The sequence below is a fragment of the Mastigoproctus giganteus genome, chromosome 5, assembly GCF_048544385.1.
Source record: "Mastigoproctus giganteus isolate SK-2022 chromosome 5, ASM4854438v1, whole genome shotgun sequence".
Taxonomy (NCBI): domain Eukaryota; kingdom Metazoa; phylum Arthropoda; class Arachnida; order Uropygi; family Thelyphonidae; genus Mastigoproctus; species Mastigoproctus giganteus.
In genome coordinates this window covers 10,229,955-10,250,807 of record NC_143579.1, presented here as the reverse complement: position 1 = coordinate 10,250,807, position 20,853 = coordinate 10,229,955, and the positions used below count along the sequence as shown (strand labels likewise).

General features: G+C 35.4%; 1 protein-coding gene across 1 annotated transcript in view; it reads left to right on the top strand.

The window, feature by feature from the left end:
* LOC150085164 (huntingtin-interacting protein 1-like) overlaps positions 1-20,853 on the top strand; it is a 637,041-nt gene that overhangs the window by 178,412 nt on the left and 437,776 nt on the right. The window contains exons 11-12 of the mRNA XM_090373855.1: positions 6,619-6,756; positions 6,904-6,995. Coding sequence (XP_090229981.1) covers positions 6,619-6,756; positions 6,904-6,995 — 230 coding nt within the window. The remainder of the gene's footprint in view (positions 1-6,618; positions 6,757-6,903; positions 6,996-20,853) is intronic.

Here is a 20,853-nt window from a genome sequence, read left to right as displayed (position 1 = left end):
GCTAATTATGTTTATTTTAGTCTTTATAAGTTCTTTTGGCCATATGCCACGCTTAGCACTTTTATGCCAGTGTTTTAATACACTTTGAATACCTATCTAGTACCATTTATACTATTACAATAATAATATATATATATATATATATATATATATAGGCATACTTTGAATAACGAATAGGATGCGTTCCACGAAATTACTTTGTTAAGCGAAACTTCGTTTTCAGAGGTAAAAATACTATGGCCAGAATAGGGATACGTTCCTACGTAAAGAAAATGAAAAGCTGTTTTTTTCGAACAAAGAAAAGTTTTATTAAATAAACAGTCAACTTACATACAAAGTGAAATCATATTTTAAAATATGAGTCTAAAGTTGATTGTTTATGCTCTTTTTCTCTTTCATTTAACAATTGCCTATACGGAGTTATTGCATTTAACACTGATTGCTTAACTATAACACTTCTTCCTAAATCAGGATCATTTTCACTAAAAAAATTTAAAACGTTTTTAATGTCATTTAAGCACCTTTTTAAATCTTTGGTTGTTAACACTTTTTCGGCAGGAACTTCTTTAACTTCATCTTCATTATCTTTGTCTTCATTGCTAACAAGGTTTTCTAAATCTTCCACTGAAAAACCATCATCTTCTGCATTCAATAAATTTCTAACATCCTCTTCATCGACATTTTCAAAACCTATTGATTGAGCCATCTGGATAACTTAATTTCTAATTTCTTGGATGTTATTTTCTTCTTCTAGTACAACTTCTGGCCATATTTTGCGCCAAACTCCATTTAAGCATTTCTTAGTGACTTTTTATTATTATTATTATTATTAGCCACGAGGCCACGTTATGTCAAGGATCTGGGTATATTCTTACCACATGTACGCCATATCCAAAATTTCATTACTTCATACAGCATGTCCCACCTACTTTTTCTTACTATTGAATACACCATGAATTGTCAAACTAATAGAGCAAGCTTATCTGCGAAAAGATCTAAACCTACCAAGGACTTCCTAATTCATTTCACAAATATACGTGGTCTCAATTCTAATCTCAATGATGTCCATTTCCACTTGCAGTCTGCCCAAACCCCATGTACTTTTTCTGACAGAATCACAGTTATCGGTTGATTCATATACTGCTCATCTCAGATGCCCAAATTATTCACTGTATAATTCCTTTTGCCTCAAACTAAGGTGGTACTTGTGCATATGTCCATTCTGATATTCCCTGTCAGAGACTTGGCAATTTGGAATCTCCTCTCTTTGATCTTCTCTGGCTTAAAATCTCTCTACCTCATTGTGTCAAATTCATCTGTTGTCTCTACCGTTCTCCCAACCTCACCAATCACTTGGAGCTCTGGCTTCCTCTCTGAGCAACTTGACTTTCTCCAGTCCAACTTTCCTAACAGCGAAGTAATTTTCCTTGGTGATTTTAATGTTCACAACTCCAGCTGGCTTCCGTTTTCTATTCACACCGACTGAGCAGGTCGAGATGCTGAGGCTTTTGCAATTACTAATGACCTAGCACAGATTGTTCATTTACCTACAAGAATACCGGACAATCCTAATCATACAGCCAATACGCTTGATCTTTTTCTCACAAACAACCCTTCTAAGTACACGGTCGAAGTGAGAGGTCCTTTAGGCACTTCAGATCACAACTTGGTGATTGTCTCTTCTCCAATGGAACCTTTATCTCATGGCTATTCCCAACCACATGTTGTTTGGCATTACAAGAATGCAAAATGGGATGACCTGCGAGACTTCTTTTCTTCTTTTCCTTGGTCGGATTACTGTTTCAAAATTTCTGATGTCAACGTTTGCTCAGATCGTGTCAGTGAAATTATTCTTGCAGGAATGGAATTCTTTTTTTCACACTCCACTTTAAAATCTCGTCTTTTATCTAAACCTTGGTTTTCCAATAAATGTGCTAAGCCTGTTCAAGAGAAGAATGTTGCATATCGTAATTGGCTTGTTTCTAATTCTTCAGTTTCATTTTCTGCCTACACCAAAGCTCGCAACAATTGTAAAGCAGTTACTAATCAGTCCAAACTAGAGTTTGAACAGGCTAAGAGTAAAAAACTTGCTTCTGCCCTAATGGTAGCCGAGCATTCTGGTCTCTTGCCAAAGCTATTGGCCGCAACTTTTGCCCATCTCTGCTCCACTTCTGTCCAAACCAGATGGTTCTGTTGTCACTTCAGCCAAGGATAAAGCTGACCTGCTAGCATCCCATTTTTCTTCCAGCTCATGTATTAATGAGCTTGGTAAAACACCTCCCACCATTCCCAACACGCTCCATTCAATGCCTCCTGTGGTCTTCCGTCAAAAGGATATCAGAAGGATTTTGATGAATCTTGATGCTAAGAAAGCTCCAGGTCCTGATGGTATTTCTCCACTTGTTCTCAAAACCTGTGCTCCTGAACTTACTCCTATTCTTTGCCTCCTTTTTTCACTTTCTTATTCCAAAGGTGTTTTTCCTTCTGCTTGGAAATTTGCTCATATCCAGCCAGTTCCTAAAAAGGGTGACAAATCCCTCCCATCCAATTATCGTCCCATTGCAATTACTTATACTCTTTCTAAAGTAATGGAGAAATCAATTAACCGCCAACTCTTAAACTACCTAGAAACCTTCCGTCTGATCAACGATCACCAGTATGGATTCCATCAGTGTCGATCCACTGGAGATATTCTGGCTTATGTTACCCATTTATGGACTAATTCAATGGAAAGGTTCACAAGCAGTTGCTCTTGACATCTCAAAGGCTTTCGATCGTGTTTGGCATAAAGGTCTTCTAAACAAGCTTCCATGTTATGGTTTGCCAACTGTTTTTAGTAATTGGTTATCCAGTTTTCTCTTTGATCGCTCACTGAGGGTGATGGTAGTTGGCTCTCTGTCTTCGTACTTCTCCACTAATGCCGGTGTCCCCCAAGGTTCAGTTCTTTCCCCCACTCTTTTCCTCTTGTATATCAATGACCTTCTTACATTGACTGGAAATCCTATCCATAGTTTTGCCGATGATAGCACATTGCATTCAACTTTCCATTTTGAGAAACCTTGTCCTGCTCAATCAGCTTCAACTTCTCGAAAATCTGCTACCAATTCCTTAAATGCCGATATTCAGGTAATTGTACAGTGGGGCAAAGACAACTTAGTTGATTTCAACCCTTCTAAAATTCAGTCTTGTCTTATATCTCGCAAAAAGGATTCTTCTGCTCCTATGCTTATCTTTAGTGACACTCCGATTTCTAGGCAAAATGATATCTCTTTTGGGGATTACCCTGACCTCTAATCTCTCTTGGCACAAGCACATTACAAATATTGCTTCCTCTGCATCTAAAAAACTTGGTTTTCTCTTTCGCTCTCAGCGTTACTTTTCTTCCAAACAGCTGCTCACCTGTATAAATCGCAAATCTGCCCTGCCGTTGAATATTGTTCCCACATCTGGGGTGGTGCCCCCAAAACCTCTCTCAGGCTTCTTGATTCCATTCAGAAGAGGGCAGTTAGGTTAATTAATGATTCATCTCTAACAGTCTCTCTCCACTCGCTTTCTCGTAGACGCACTGTTTCTGCTGCATGCCTCTTCTACAGATACTTCCATGGGCACTGTTCTTCTGAATTGGCTTCTATAATTCCTGCTCTCTCTTTCAAAACAGTCTGAACACGTGCCGCCACTAGCCAACATCCATTTACTTCCAACTTCAAACCCACAGAACCAACTTTTCATCTTCCTCATTTATTCATTGAACTGCCGTTTTCTGGAACAACCTTCCGTCATACGTATTTCCTGAAAATTACAATCTACAGAAGTTCAAGTCCAATGTCAACAAATATCTTCTTTCGTCTTCTTAACCTCAAACCCAAGCACGGTACTAAGTACTATAGGTTCTAATACCTCTCGTGTTTGGGGTTCACATAAAAAAAAAAGAAAAAAAAAAGCCATATGATGCAAGGAAGCCTGAAGCTTATGCTGCACCAGCCAAAAAAAAAAAAAAAAAATTCCCTCGTTAACCTGAGAGAGAGAGAGAGAGAGAGAGAGAGAGAGAGTCTCAGGAGTAGAATGGAATCACCAAGAAAGCAAGAGAGAGAAGAATGATGATATCCAGCTTAGGACCCTGGGTTTGCCAAGCCCATACTCACTAGATGTGAGCCCCTGGGGGCATCTTTCCAAGAGCTATCAATGTTTTCAATTGTGTTTTTAATGGTGTAGTTTTTCCAAAAAAGTTTTAACTGTCATTTCCTCTTTATCCTCTAGTTCAGTTAAACTGCTTAATGTTCGACGCAGATAATAAGCTTTAAATGATGCTATTACTCCCTGATCCAATGGTTGAATCAGGGAAGTTGTGTTTGCTGGAAGAAACACAACTTTGACAGGAATGCATGTGTCCAACATGTTAAGATCAGTAGGATGTCCCGGAGCATTGTCTAACAACAAAAGAGCTTTTTCTTCAAAGTTGTTTTTTTTGACAATACCGTTTTATTTCAGGACAAAAGTGGTTAACAAACCAATCAGTAAATAACTCTTTGGTAACCCAAGCTTTTCTATTTGCTTTCCATATTACAGGTAAATTCATTTTTATGTTACCTTTTAACGCCCTCGGATTTTCTGAATGGTAAACTAATAACAATTTTAATTTATAATCGCCAGAGGCATTTGATCCAAAGAGTAACGTTAAACAGTCTTTGGCTGCTTTGAACCTAGCAGCTGATTTTTCTTCAATAGAAATGAAGCTTTTTGTTGGTAGCCATTTCCAGACAAACCGCTTTCGTCAACATTGAACACCAAATTTGGAAAATTTTCACGTTCAATTATTTCCTTTAGTTTTTCTGGAAACTTATTTGCAGCTTCTCCTGTTAATTTTACACTATGAATCCTGGCCCATTTTTAAATTTCTCGAGCCAACCACAAGAAGCCCCAAAGGTTTCCATAATTTCTTCAGTTTGTTTAGATTTCAGGTGATTAAACTGGAATATTTTTTTTACGTTAAATGGTGCTTGAAATTGCCAACTTTGTTATATCGAAGCTTTGTTATCAGAGATAACGTTAACCGAGGTATGCCTGTATATATAACCAATAATAAATATAAAATTAAAATCAAATTAAAACATATGCCAGTAGTATGACAAAACTGTAGAGCGAAAATTAAATCAACAGGGAGGGAGGGAGGGAGGGAGGGAGGGAGAGAGAAAATAAAGCTAACAAGACAGAAACTGTAGCCGAATGCCTCCAATTAATTAGAAATGCAATTAATAGTAATTGCATATTAAAATTTAAAATATAAGTCGAATTATTTAGAAATTTAATGGGAATTCACCCCCTCCCCCAGTAAGGTACCAGTTCCGAGAGACGTGAAATATCACCAAAAAGGGTGTAAGCGAACTACTAAAATAAAACCAAGTAACAAAATAATAGACTGTCCATTATGCCCCATATTGACAGAGGACCACAAGGCTAATAATGGGTTATGGAATTGCTGCATTTCAGTGACTAGAAAAATCGTCGCAAAGCGAACCAATCGAAGGACTGAATCACCCCTTCATCCTCCGGTTGAACCACAAATGGAGAGGATTTGCATAGTGGTGGTTCTTATGCAGTGAGAAATAAACTATAGAACCGACCAGCAGTCCAGAGCAGAGAAACCACTGATGTAATGTAATCTTAACCAGCTTATATAGACAGAAGCCGACCAGGCTAGCCGGGTGGATAAAGTGCCTGACTGGCAACCCAAAGGTCACAGGTTCGAACCTTGCCTCATACTTGGATCAGAGTAGTGAAAAAACCTTGGGAGGTGCATTATGGCCACAGAAGATGATGCACCAACAACTAACAAAAAAAAAAAAAAAAAAAAAAAAATTATATATATATATAGACAGAAAAAGGAAAATAAAAATATTTAGATGGTGTTATAGGTGCAGCTTTAGCATGTCAAACCCACTACTACCACCTGATTTACATATGTTTGAATAATGTCATTAAGAAAATAAAATGAAATTAATTAAGAAATTAAATAATTTTTGCTCTTCAATTTTCACTCTACTGTTTTGCCATACTACTGGCATATGTTTTAATTTGATTTTAATTTTATATTTATTATTGGTTATGTAATGGGCATCATGTGGAGGATGTGTAATTTTGTTGCCTCTAATGATAGTTTTTTATTTATTTTCTTATTTATTTCATTTTATTTTCTTAATGACATTATTCAAACCTATTTATATATATATTTTAAATTTTTTATTAAAAATTTAAAAAGTGCATACAGTAATACTGCAATCCCATTAAGAAGAGATGGAATATTGGTATATTGTTTAAATAAGTATTCAAAAAACCAAAAACTGTCCAGAAATTAAAAAAGAAAGTTGGGAAACAATCAGGTGATCTACCACTGTTTTTTATACATTATGGGTGCTGCCCTCAGGTTAAAAGGTACGTGCGTTGGAGGGATAACTTTTAATGTAGCATGATTGGTTTCTGTCCTTTTTTTTGCAGATTAAATTATAGCATCATAATATTATTGTTGGAGTCAAAATAGTTCCTTTATTAATATTTGGAAATATTTTATTTATTAATATGTGATGTTTTACTACGTTGATCATTCTATATGGAAATTTTTAGGCACCTCCAAATTTTTTGGTTGCCTCTGATCTCAGTGCACATGTCAGTCCAGTGGTGATTCTACCCCCACAAGCTGACACACCAGATAATGAAAGTGTTGATATGAACCTTGTGGACACATCAGTACCACTCTCTTCAGTGAGTAATATGATTTATTTGTAGATAATAATTATCAGGGTTTCTATTTTTCCTTTTTTTTTGTTTTGTTTTGACTGCCAATTTCTCATCATATCCACTGTTATTATATCCACTGTTAATAACATCTAAATGTTATTATCTTTTAAGGGCAGTCCTAGTCATTTTGATGAGGTATTCAGTGGAAGTGGGGACTTTAAACATAGAAATGGATCAATCTCTCCAGATCATCTTTCAGATAAGTAAGACATGTTTATAGTTGAAAGGCATGTATTAGCAATAGCAGAGGCATATGATGCAAGAAAGCAAGCTTATGCAGCACCAGCCAAAAAAAAAAAAAAAAAAACAAACAAACAAAAACCACACTTCCCATTTTACCCCATCCATTCTCTACAAAAGTTTTTCCAGTTCGTCCTTTAATTTATATAAGCTAACTTCCACAACGACAGATGGAAGTTTGTTCCAGCAATCAACTACCCGCTGGCTAAAGGCATATTTCCACACATCTATTCTACAACTGTCTTTCTTCAATTTGAGTTTGTTCCATCAGGTTCATAACCTGAGCAAGAAGAAGAATCCCATCAGCAATGAGCTTGCTCAAACAGTTCAAGGCCTTATACACCTCATTGAGATCATCTCGCAAGTGCCTAGTCTCCAGATGCTACAATTTGCAGAACTTAAGCCTTTCTTGATAAGAGCACCCTTAGTTCCCCACACCAACTTGTCCTTCTCTGTACTTGTTCTAGCAACTCTACATTCTTCCGAAAATGAGGCCTCCACACCTGTACAGACTACACAGTGTGGCCTGACCATTGCCTTATACCAGGGGCTCTTAACCTGGTGCTCGCAAGAACCATTGTGCTCTTTAAAAAATAAATTTTGCTCACAACCAATCCTAAAATCGGTGCTTGCAAGCACCTTCGCTTAAGCTAAAAAATTTATACATAAATTTTTTAGATAAATCTTTGTAGTTAAAAAAGGCACTTTCTATTTCTCAACTTTCTGCGATAATCTACAAAAATCCTTGCCATTCTTTGCTAGAAAATCCTTTTTTTTGTTAGAGATTGGAGGAAAATTATATATTTCGTAACGTTTTAATCTCAAAAATGGTCAGTTTGTCACTTTGACAGTATTCTTAAAATTTTTTTCTTATTAATTATTGTTAATTTGGCATTTATTTAGTAAAATTTTTTTACAAAATACTTTGTTCAGAGTATGATCATTTTTGCCGTATTGTCGCTACGTACTGAGAATACTTATTTTTTATTTTATTATTATTATTTTTTTTTTTTTGTCTAGTGCAGCATAAGTCATAAGCTTCCTTGCACCATATAGCCATTGCTAATACTAATGCTGCCTCATGCGATTCTCAGTTTCTAGTTTTAACAGATTTCATCCAGGTTTTGCTCAGTTGCGCTGCTGCAATAGGTACTGTATATGGTATAGTGCTGACTTGAAAGGCGATGAATGTGTTATAGTAAGAAATCGCCGACCGGGCTAGCCGAGTGGGTAAAGTACCCGCCCGGCAACCCAAAGGTCGCGGGTTCGATTCCCGCCTCGGGCTTGGATCAAAGTACTGCAAAAAAACCTTGGGAGGCGCAATATGGCCACAGAAGCCGATGCGCCAACAACTACCAAATCAAAAAAAAAAAAAAAAAAAAAAAAAAAAAAGTAAGAAATCGTTTGATTTTGTATGCAAATGCTTAAATGTATTTTCTTTTAACAGAGTTAACTAAAGTTACTAAACCCTTTCAAAATGGATAAGTTTTTAAAAAGAAACCAAAATGGCTATGATGATGAGAAAAATGACGCATTAACACTACCATCGCAGTTGTCTGATTTAGACCTACATGTTTCAAATGCAAAGAAACAAAAAATTGAAAAGTATGCATTTCAGTCCTCTTGGGAATATGATTATTTGATAGTAGATAATAGTAGTGGAACTGGTGTAATTTGCTTACTGGCTGGCTGGCTATCAGAAGTTGAATTCTGTAAGACATTACCAAACATGCCATAGGAATTTTCATGAAGCTTTCCCCAAATTTAGTGATATCAGAAAAGCTAAACTTCGAGAAGGGAAAAAAAAAAAAAAAAAAAAAACCTTGAAAGACAGAAAAATATTTTAAATTTAAGTCAAGCTAATAGTAGTAAAATGTTAGCAAATGAAGTTTCATTTATTTTATCAAATATAATTGCAAAGAATTCATTGCCTTGCACTAGTGGGGAAATAATAAAAAAATGTGTAGTATCATCATTAGAAGTGCTTGCTAGCATCTTACCAGAAAAACAGAAAGCTACCTTGATTAGCTCTGCCAAAAATATTTCTTTGAGTAATTATACAGTTTCAAATTGAGTTCATAAAATGGGAAATGTAATATTCAATGAATTATTAGGTAGAATCTAAGGTTGGGTATTTTTTTTTTTCACTGGTATATCACAATCAAAAGTCACATGCTTTATTCATTTGATTCAACATGATGGCAGCAGTGAAGAAGATTTTTTGGCTGTTTTGAACACAAGTTAAACTAACAGAACAGGTCTGTAGTTACTTGTCACCTTTTGAACCTCCTTTGTGAATTGGTGATACATTTGCACACCTCCAGTGCATAGGGACCTCCCCTGAGTCCAAGGAACTCTCATAATTATGGCTAAGGGTTTGCTTACTTCCTTTGCTGCCTCCTTTAATATAACTGGGTAGATCCTGTCCATCGCAGGTACCTTCCTTATGTTTAACTTCAACAATTTCTCCTCTGCTTTTCTCTCAGTTATTACAAAATCACTTAGCTCCCTATTAGCGTTTGATAAACTTCTGGCACTCCCCTCATTGAATAACTCCTCATGTGTGAATGTAGAGCAAAATACTCATTCAGTTTATCAGCTACCTGAGCATGATCATCAATAGTCAACCCATCTATGTTAAGTGGGCCAATCTGATTCATCCCTTTCCTTCTAGAGTTTACATGAGTAAAGAGCTCTTTGCTGTTATTTTTGCATCCTTTGCCAAAGATTTCTCGTAATCTGCCTTTACTTGCCTAACCTCCTTTGTGACTTGATTACATAGTTTATACCTGCCTTAGGCTTCTGTGTCACCTGATACTTTATATGCATCACATACATTCTTCTTCTCTGCCCCAAGCCTCATTAATTCTCCTGACATCCATTTATGCCTAAACCTTGAACAGTATTTCTTAATTGGAATGAAAAGCCTAGTAGCCTCTAAAATTAAGTCCCTGAAGGCTTCCCATTTAGAATTCAACATTTGTAACATCATCAGTTGATCCCACTGTACAGATTTTAATAACTGTCTGAGACCTCTGTATTCACCTTTACGAAAGCAAAAGCCTTTAGCCTTGATGGTAGTTACATCTTTAAGTAATTCCTACATCAGTACATTGTAATCACTGTCACCTAGTGGTTCCTTTATCTGCAAATTCTTAATGCATGAATAATCACTGCTGATAATCAGATCAAGAGTATTACTACCTCTGGTTGCCTCTCGAACATATTGCTGTAGAAAACAGTTATGTAGAGTGCTTATTGGAATTGTGTCCCCACACATGCACATAATAGTAACTTGATTTTGGTTTTTTAATTTGACTCTTTTAGTACGATATGTAAAGCTACTCCATTCATTATGCAAAAATAGAAGAGAAAAAAAATAAGACTATTAGGCAAAATGGAAAAATTACAACTTTTTTTTTTCCCCCCATGTTCAGGCACTCCTTGACTTATGTACGTAATTGGTTTTTTTTTCACTTACCCAAGTCCAACTTCAGTATTATCGATACTAAATACATGTACAGTTCAGTACAACTCACAGAGATTATAATCCCCAACAAACTTCCCTAGGCCATAATTGTTTACAGAATTTTTCGATATGTAACCAAGTTAAATGACACTGAAAAAACACAATGAGTAATAAGGTAGAGTACAGTATTTATTCAAAACTTATTTAATGTAATACCTGTAAACAGTACTGTGTAGCGTTATAAACAAGATACAATATAGGTAGTTCCCAAATTTTTTGAGTTAATTCATTCCTAGCTCGCGCCCTTAAAGTGGGAATTATTTCCCAAAAATGTAATGTTAGAAACAGGGGTTACATTCTCAACAATGAAATCAGTTAGCATAATTAGTTTATGCTTAAACGATGATTGATTTATCCTAAGAAATGAAAACATTGTGTGTAAAATCAAGAAAATTATAATAATAAATTATTTGTGACTTACAAATATTAAAGAACGTTTATTCTTCATCATCATCGACTAAATGCACACTCATTGATCACTCATTGTTGGCTCGGCACTTGTTGGAAGCACAAGGAGTACTCCTCTTCTTCTATGAATTCTTCTAATTTTTTAGGAAATAATCTTTCCGCTTCAGTATCAGCACTTGCAGATTCTCCTTGCACTTTAACATTATGCCAACCAGCTCATTTTTTTTATAATGATCAACCATCCACTACTCGCAGTGAAAGTTTCTCCACAGTTGCCCCCCCCTTGTCTTTAAGCATTTCAAAAATGGATAAAGCTTTTGCACGAATAGTAGCATAGGTAACTGGCATATTCAATCATTGTGTTTGATCACTTATCCATGTAGTTAAAGTTTCTCCATTTGAGGAATAATGTTGTCAACGTCTTTAGTACGTAACTATGTAGGCTGAATGGTTGTGCATTTTTAACTTCAAATATTTTTCTTTGTCCTTTAAAATTGTACACACAGTTGGAGAGCTTAAGTAATATTTCGTACAAATATCTTTAACAATCATTCAGGCCGCATGCTTGCTTATGATATCATATTTTGTTTCCAACGTTATTCCTCTTTGCTGTTTCTTTTTATTAACATCACTCTCCATGATATTACTTCGTTTTGGCATACTGAACAATAATAAGGGGGATAATTTTGAAATAAGAAAAGACAGCAAAAATGAAGAGAAACACAACCAATCTTTGTAACATCAGTATGGAAACTGCGTTATGTTATGTCAGTCAGTGAGGCGCTTTCATCTGCCTGAGCAAACAAACAAACAAGCACAGTATGATATGGATCTCCACTTTACAATTGTTTTAACAATTTACACTTTTTATTACCTTAACTAACACAATACCTTGACAATTAACAAAATTAATGGCTTGCATGAATTGCAACTAACATAATACACATGGAGTGAAAAGTTTATGAAGCTTAAAAAAAAAAAAGGAATGAAGAGACGATTCTGAAAATTTATTTGTTTTTTATATGATTGAAGATTTCATGGACAGGGAAACATCTTTAACAATCATTCAGGCCGCATGCTTGCTTATGATATCATATTTTGTTTCCAACGTTATTCCTCTTTGCTGTTTCTTTTTATTAACATCACTCTCCATGATATTACTTCGTTTTGGCATACTGAACAATAATAAGGGGGATAATTTTGAAATAAGAAAAGACAGCAAAAATGAAGAGAAACACAACCAATCTTTGTAACATCAGTATGGAAACTGCGTTATGTTATGTCAGTCAGTGAGGCGCTTTCATCTGCCTGAGCAAACAAACAAACAAGCACAGTATGATATGGATCTCCACTTTACAATTGTTTTAACAATTTACACTTTTTATTACCTTAACTAACACAATACCTTGACAATTAACAAAATTAATGGCTTGCATGAATTGCAACTAACATAATACACATGGAGTGAAAAGTTTATGAAGCTTAAAAAAAAAAAAGGAATGAAGAGACGATTCTGAAAATTTATTTGTTTTTTATATGATTGAAGATTTCATGGACAGGGAAACACATCACCATAATAACATAAAAACTTACACAATTTCAGCTATTGCTATTTTCGCAAATTCAGTAACATGGAGTTTAGTACCTGTTCATAATTAGATTGCACTAATAGAAAAGGCAAATAAACCGAAAAGTGCAAATTGTTTTTATTGTTTTATGGTCGTGACCTCCAGAAATGTGCTTTAGAAAAATATCATGGAGTGCTCAAATTTGATTCTTATAATGGAACATCTTCCGTCTTCTCAACCTCCAACCAACAGAAGCACAGTACTAAATACTATAGGTTCTAATACCTCTCGTGTTTGGAGTTTTCATTAAAAAAAAACCAATAATGATGAAAGTGTAGTGCAGTTTAATGATTTTAATTGGCAACTAATACAATTTTCTTTTATAAAAATGGCCTTTTAGAGAGATAAATAGCTTAGTTATATAGCAAAAATTTAAACTTCAGAGCTAGTGGAATGAATTACCAAAAAAAAAAAAAAACCCAGTGTGTTTTTGGGTTCACATTACGATATTTTCATGATACGATGGTATCTCTGTAACGGATTAATATTGTAAAACGGGGTGCACTCTATTGTATAGCTTCGAGCATGATTTGAAATACAGTATTTATGAATGTTTTACATTCATTTTTTTGCAATTAACATTCATATTTTCAATATTGTTAATACTTGGGGGGGGGGAGGGACTTGGGAACTCGTAAAGCGGGAACTGCCTGTATACAAGAACAAAAATAAACAAGACGGTTTTTTTTTGGGGGGGGGGGTTGTAAAATTTGAAACAGTAAAAATATAAGCAGTCAATAACACGCACAAATTGCAACTAACACGATATCCGCAAGCGAGATATGGAGCGACAAGCTTACAAAGCTTAAAAAATAGGAAGAGAAGATTCTGAAAATTTATTTGTTTTTTATATGATTGAAGATCATATAAGCTATATATCATATATTTTATAAATCTTAATTTTATAAATATGATTTTATAATTTTATAAAATCATATAGTGTGAATGAGAAATGCATTTCACCATGATAATGTAAAAACCCACAGTATTCTGGCTATTGGTATTATTGAAATGCAAGTTTACTACCCATTTATAATATATTGCACTAACAAAAAATAAATCCAAAACCGCAAATTGTTATTTTATGGTAGTGATCTACACAAATATGCTTTAGAAAAATATTGCAAAGGCATTCAAAATTAATTCTTATAACCAAACATAGCAATAAATAGTGTTAGAGTTGTTGTAGTAGAGTTTTGTTTTAGGAGCATCAGTGACTAAGGCCATATTGCTCCATTTATACTGTCTATAAATTGTGTGTGTGTGTGTGTGTGTGTGTATTCTGTTGTCAATTTTATGTTTGCTGTATGAAAACCAAGTTCCAGGATAAACAGTGAAAAGAGTAGTGCATTTTAATGGTTTGGATTGTTTATTTAACAAATTTGATCCTACAAAGTGGCTGGTTATAGTGATATCTTAACTGGTGCCCATTTATTTCAAGGCTTACAATTGTCTCTGATTGGACCATGTAGTCCTTCCTCTCAGCCAGTAGCAGCATATATAAACGTGTTGGCCCACGTTTTGTTTTTGCATCCTTTAAAGTGATTTTTGTGTTGTGCTTATTTTACATAAATTTATATAAAACTAATGCAATTTCCATTATAAAAATGACCTTTTAGAGAGAGATGAATAGCTTAGTTATATAGTGAAAATTTCAACTTGCAAGGTCTTGCAATGAATTACCAAAGAACAGTGTGTTATTGGGTTCATATTACGATATTTTCGTGATTAATATCATAAAGCAGGGTCCACTGTACACAGCAGCTGATTTTGCACTTTTTGCTCTATTCAAAACTGTTGATATATTTTCAATATACAGTATTTTTATTAATTTTGAGAAGCTTTGTGCTTTGTACTTATGAGTTGTACATAAGTCGTTTGTACATAAGTAGAGGAGTGCCTTTATTTATATATATATATATATATATATATATATATCTATCTCAAGATTTTTTATAAAATTAAAGTGTTTTAAAAGTATATGCTCATGCATTATTTGGGAAGGAAAACTTTGACATTAAAGTTTAAAAAAATATATATATGGTTGGTTCTTGGAGAGGTTTTAAGCCTGTGTTTGATTTCATTTACTCACAAAGCTATATATTTAGAGCAGAGCCACTGGGCTCGTTTCAAAATTCCTGGACTTATTTAGAATATTTTTAATGACCTTTTTTTACCAAATTTAATATTTATGTTAATTAGCAGGTTAACTCATTTATCCTGTGCATATACCCATTCCTGCATAAGAAATACTGCAACACAGATCCCTTGTGGTGCTACTTGATGTTAACTCAAGAAGTGTTTTTGGTAAACACTTCTTTAGTACAGGGTAGGAATTTTAACTTCTGAGATGTTGCTGGATTATCAGTCATCTGAGCATGTTTAATGTTATATGTGCTCTAAATATTTGAAATCAAACAGTATATATTTATATGTACTGTTTATATTTTATTAATTAATTTTTAATTAATGCAGTGGGGAAAAGTTATTTACTTTTAACATTAATTAATTGCAGAATGTGGAATAATTCATTTAATTTAAATAAAATAATAAAAAATATTTTATAATTTTTTATTATTTTAAAGGGAATTCAGCGAGTTGTGCCAAATTTTGGTAATTCTAATTCTCTTCCGTTAAAGTACTGTAGTTGGATTGGTGGCAACCCTTAGCAGTTAATTCGGTTTAAGAAGCAAAATTAGCATCTGTGTTTTTGCAAATTTGTAACACATAAGAATGGTTCCAGTCATATTTGTTATGTTAGAATTTTTAATAGGTGTATTTTTACTTTTGTAGAGAAATTATATAAAACTTTAGACATCAACAGAGGGTTAAGATCTCATGTTGCTTACCTTTAGGCAGTGCATTGTAGATCATCAGAATAATTTACTTCCCCAAGGCAGTTGAAGTGACAATAACAGTGAAGAAACAAGAATTAAGGAGCATATAAACTACATTAAGTAGGGAATATACAGCAAGGTGATGTGGCATACCACCCAGTCTCAGAAAACTGGGGTTTCACCTTTCCAACATCCTCTTATCCTTAATTATACTCTACCATCAGAGAGAGAGAGAGAGAGAGAGAGAGAGAGAGAGAGAGAAAAAGAGATTTAATTGAAGTCTATGACATCCAAAGAGCTATTTCTAAAAATAAATAAATGACCATTGTGGGCATTATAAAGATTACTCCTACAATGGTAGAAAAAATCTTTATTCCTTCTATTGTAGGAGTAAAGATTGTTACCAAAGGTAGCCAATATTAGCATAGAGAGCTGATATTAGCTCCCAAGATACCCACCATCACAGATGCTATGTGATTGAACAGATGCATATATATACATACATACACAGTACAAAGATACTTAAAAGTATATACAGGAAAGAGCAATAAATATTATACAGTTGCGATTAAACTGAATGGCTAAGTTTCAAAATGTAAAAGGATAGAGTTTTATTAAGTGTTTGTTCTATAAAGTTAGAACAAACACTTAATAAAAGCCCTTATTACTTTCCTTGTTGCTTTCCCCTTATGAAAATCAGCATAAATAAAATAATCAGTATAATCTTAGTAATTAATTGATAAGAAGATAACTATATTTTCAACTTTTAACTGAAAATATAGTTATTTTCTGTATTTATATTCAATTGTTATTAATCGCAGGAAAAAAACAAAAAAAACAAAAAAAAACTAACTTATCTGAAGTGTATGTAATTCACTACATGCATTACCTAATATGTATTGGAAGTATGTTATTTGATGTTCAGACATTACTTGATAAGAAAAAGTTCAATTGATGTTGCAATTTCAGCATATATTTTGATGGTTCCTGGAAAGCTTTTAAGTCATAGCCTCCCTCAACCACAAATCTATTCATATAAATTAAAGTATATTTAGCATATTAGTCTAGAACAAAAGGTCAGATCAAGACCAAATTTTCAATCTATGTTCTCTTGGTCCTATGAAAATTTTAGGTCCAGTTTTAATTTTGCAGCCCTTTTTACTTTCCTCCCTTTGAAAATCAGCATAAATAAAAGTATGTTTTCATATTAATCTCCAAGAAAAATGTTGATTGGTACCAAATTTTCAATATGTATATTCTGTTGTCCATCTAGGATGGTTATAAGTTCATTTCCGATTTCATAACATTCTCTCCCCCATCATGAATTAAATCATAAATTATTACTATTTGCTAATGAACCTGAAATGTAATGTACTGCTTACATTAACTAACTTGTTTAAATATATCTGCAACCATTTCTCTTCCGCTTTTCTCTCAGTTATCACAAAATCATTCAGCTCCCTATTAGAATTTAATACACTTTTGGCATTATTATCCCTAAAAAATTCTTCACAAGTAAATTTAGATGCAAAATACATATTCAGTTTGTCAGCTGCCTGAGCACTATCATCAACATACAATAATTACTTTTGGCTAAGTTCTGTTGTTTATAAAAACTTGACTGTAGTAGATCAAAAAGAAACCTCTGTAAAACACTGCAAAAGAAAATGCAGTACATTTGAAACTTTAAACATGAGAATATTTTCGTTGCTCTTGCCTTCTTCAATTTTAATATTTGAATTTAGCAGAAGCATTCATTTGTGCTCATCTGGAGAAGGAGAGTGTCCCCACACCATGCGGCCTTGCAATATCTGCTTCCCCACTGAGAGATTATACACTGGTGTTCAAAGAAAGTGCATCACCCCTAAAAATTTTAATTGTCGTCCGAATAACCTAAGTATATGGCAATATTTCTTACAGATTTCATCAGATAAGATTGACATGCATAGGTGATGATGTAATATTGAATCAGCTGTTATGTTCAGCTATATAAGCATGCTCTTCACGAGTTGCAGTCATTCCTTGTTTGTCAGGATGGCAAGTTATGTGCAGTTGATGCCACGAAGAAAGAGTGCTATTGTTGCTTTACGTGAGGAAGGATGGTCTTCCCGTCATATTGCTTATGGAGTATCTTGTAAACAGTCGACAGTGAGTAGATTTCTTTCCAAACTCAAGAATAGTGATTCTGCTGATAGGAAAAAAGGAACTGGATGCGAAGGAGTCTCTACGCCAAAAAAGGATGGCGTTTTGAAGCACTTATGCCTTAAAAACTATAAAGCTTCTTTGTCTGAGCTGAAAAGAGAATGAGAAGAACATACAGGAATGGTAGCAAGTGGTAACAAATGGTAACAAAAGCCGAGAATTAGGGTTGAATTTGAAAGTGTCTGCAATTCTGCCCAGACACGATAGGAGGGAGTATATGATGAGAGCCTTGTCGCTCAATTCTGCCCTGGAAAGATTGTGCAAGGCTCAAGGGGTAGAATTTTTTTCAGCCTGGACTGTACTTGTTAACAGGAGAGATTGCTTCTACAGGGATGGGATACACTTAAATAGAAAGGGTGCAAGAATATTTGCTGATGCTATCGAGGCAGTGTTAGGTGGGTCGGAAAACTGCTAGCTTGGGGGGGGGACAAAGACCAATAGATTGACAGTAGCCACTGGCAGAGGTGAAAGAGATTCTTGCACTGCTTCTATTAGAATGAGCAGAAGCCTGAAAAACAAGATGCATGGTATTTCAGAGACTGCTGGGAGCCATTGCGGTACAAGTAAACACATGGGTTGTGTTAGGGTAGCTAAGAATAGAAACAGGTGCAGGTATACTTGCGTGTACACCAATGCTAGGAGTTTAGTAAATAAATTTGATGAATTTGAGGTATTGCTCAAAACATCGAAGGCAGATATTGTTGGGATATCAGAGACGTGGTGTCACACAGATATAAGGGATGCAGAACTGCAATTTGGGGAGTACAACGTCTACAGAAAGGATAGACAGGATAGGAAGGGAGGAGGGGTTATGTTATTAGTTAAGAAACACATAAAAACCAAGGAAGTGAAGCCACTCGACATCGCTGGACAGTGCAGTGTGGAGTCAGTTTGGTGTGACATAAACATTGGGAGATCAAAATTGAGAGCAGGAGTGTGCTATAGGCCTAATGACTCTGATGAGTATAATAAGGAACTGTACAGGGAAATAGAGTGGGCCAGTAAATCAGAGTGTCTTATAATGGGAGATTTAAATTTCCCAGATATTGACTGGAATTTGGGGGCTGGTTACTCACACACTAGCAGGACTTTTGTGGATTTATTGGATGATTGTTTTCTACATCAGCATGTTCGGGAGGCAACTAGAGGGAGTAATACTCTTGATTTGATTATCAGCAGTGATTCTTCATGCATTAAGAATCTGCAGATAAATGAACCACTAGGTGGCAGTGATCACAGTGTGCTGAAGTGGGATTTACTCAAAGAGGTAACTACCATTAGGGGTAAAGGGAAGGGTTATTGCTTCCGTAAAGGCGACTACGATGGACTGAGACAGTATTTAAATTCTATACAGTGGGACCAACTGATGATGTTACCAACAGCAAATTCAAAATGGGAAGCATTCAAAGAACTTATCTTGGAAGCTACTAGGCTTTACATACCAACTAAGAAATATTGTTCAAGGTTTAGGCCAAAATGGATGTCAGATGAACTAATGAGGCATATGGCAGAGAAGAAAAATGCATGGGATACATACAAATTAACACATGACACAGAAGCCTATGATAGATACAAGTTGATATGCAACCAAGTTACAAAGGAGGTTAGGCAGGCGAAGGCAGATTACGAGAAATCCTTGGCAAGGGATGCAAAGAAAAACAGCAAAGAGTTCTTTACTTATGTAAACTCTAGAAGGAAGGGGATGAATCAGATTGGTCCACTTGATATCGATGGTTCAACTGTTGATGATCCTGCTCAGGTAGCTAACAAACTAAATGAATATTTTGCATCGACATTCACACATGAGGAGTTATTCAGCGAGGGGAATGCCAGAGGTGTATTCAACTCTAGCAGTAAGCTACAGAATCTTGAAATAACTGGGAGTAAAGTGGAGGAGAAACTGTTGAAGATAAACACAAGAAAGGCACCCGGGGTGGATGGGATCTATCCAGTTATATTAAAGGAGGCAGCAAAGGAAGTAAGCAAACCCTTAGCCATAATTATGAGAGCTTCCTTGGACTCAGGGGAGGTACCCATAGACTGGAAATGTGCAAATGTGACCCCAATTCACAAAGGAGGATCAAAGGCTGACACAAGTAATTATAGACCTGTGAGCTTAACTTCTGTTCCAGGAAAATTAATGGAGGCACTGGTTAAAGAAGCACTGCAGGATCATTTAGACAAGACTTCAGTTATAGCTCAGACACAGCATGGTTTTGTTAAGGGGAAGTCTTGCCTGACCAACTTGATTGGATACTATGATGCAGTCACAAAAGAACTGGATGCAGGGAATAACTTTGATATTATATACTTGGATCTTAGAAAGGCTTTTGATACTGTTGCACATGGAAGACTGCTACACAAATTGGAGCAGTGTGACATTGGAGGCAAATTGCTGCTAGGTTGAGGGGGAGAAGACAGAGAGTGGTAATCAATGGACACTGCTCATCGTGGACTGATGTTATTAGTGGAGTCCCTCAGGGCTCAGTGTTGGGTCCATTATTGTTTTCTGTATTTATAAATGATATTGATGATGGTATATCGGGCTTAATGTCCAAGTTTGCAGACAATACAAAGGTTGGCAGGGTTGTCAAGGACACTACTGACACTATGCTGCTGCAACAGGATCTGGAAAGGTTGAGCAGATGGGCTGAGAGGTGGCAAATGAAGTTTAACATTGATAAATGTAAAGTACTACACATGGGAAACAGCAACCCCAGAGCAACGTATGAACTCTGTGGTACTACACTGACAGTGGTAGAGAATGAAAGGGACTTGGGGGTGGTTGTGCAGGCAGATATGAAGTTCTCTGAGCAGTGCAGACGGGCTGCAAGAGTAGCTCATGGAGTATTGTCAATGATATACAGGAATTTTTCCAGCAGGGATAAGGAGGTGATTATTCCATTGTATAAGGCGATGGTCAGGACACACCTAGAGTACTGTATACAGGTCTGGAGACCTCATTTCAAGAAGGATGTAGAGCTGCTGGAACGAGTACAGAGAAGGGCAACAAGATTAGTGAATGGAACAAAGGGGTGCTCTTACGAAGAAAGGCTTAAGTTTTGCAAATTACAGTGTCTGGAGATAAGGCACCAGCGAGGTGATCTGATAGAGGTGTATAAAGCCTTGAATGGTTTAAGCATGCTCAATGCTGATGGGATTCTTCCTCTAGCTCAGAAAAATCACCTGAGAGGGCATAAATTCAAATTGAGGAAAG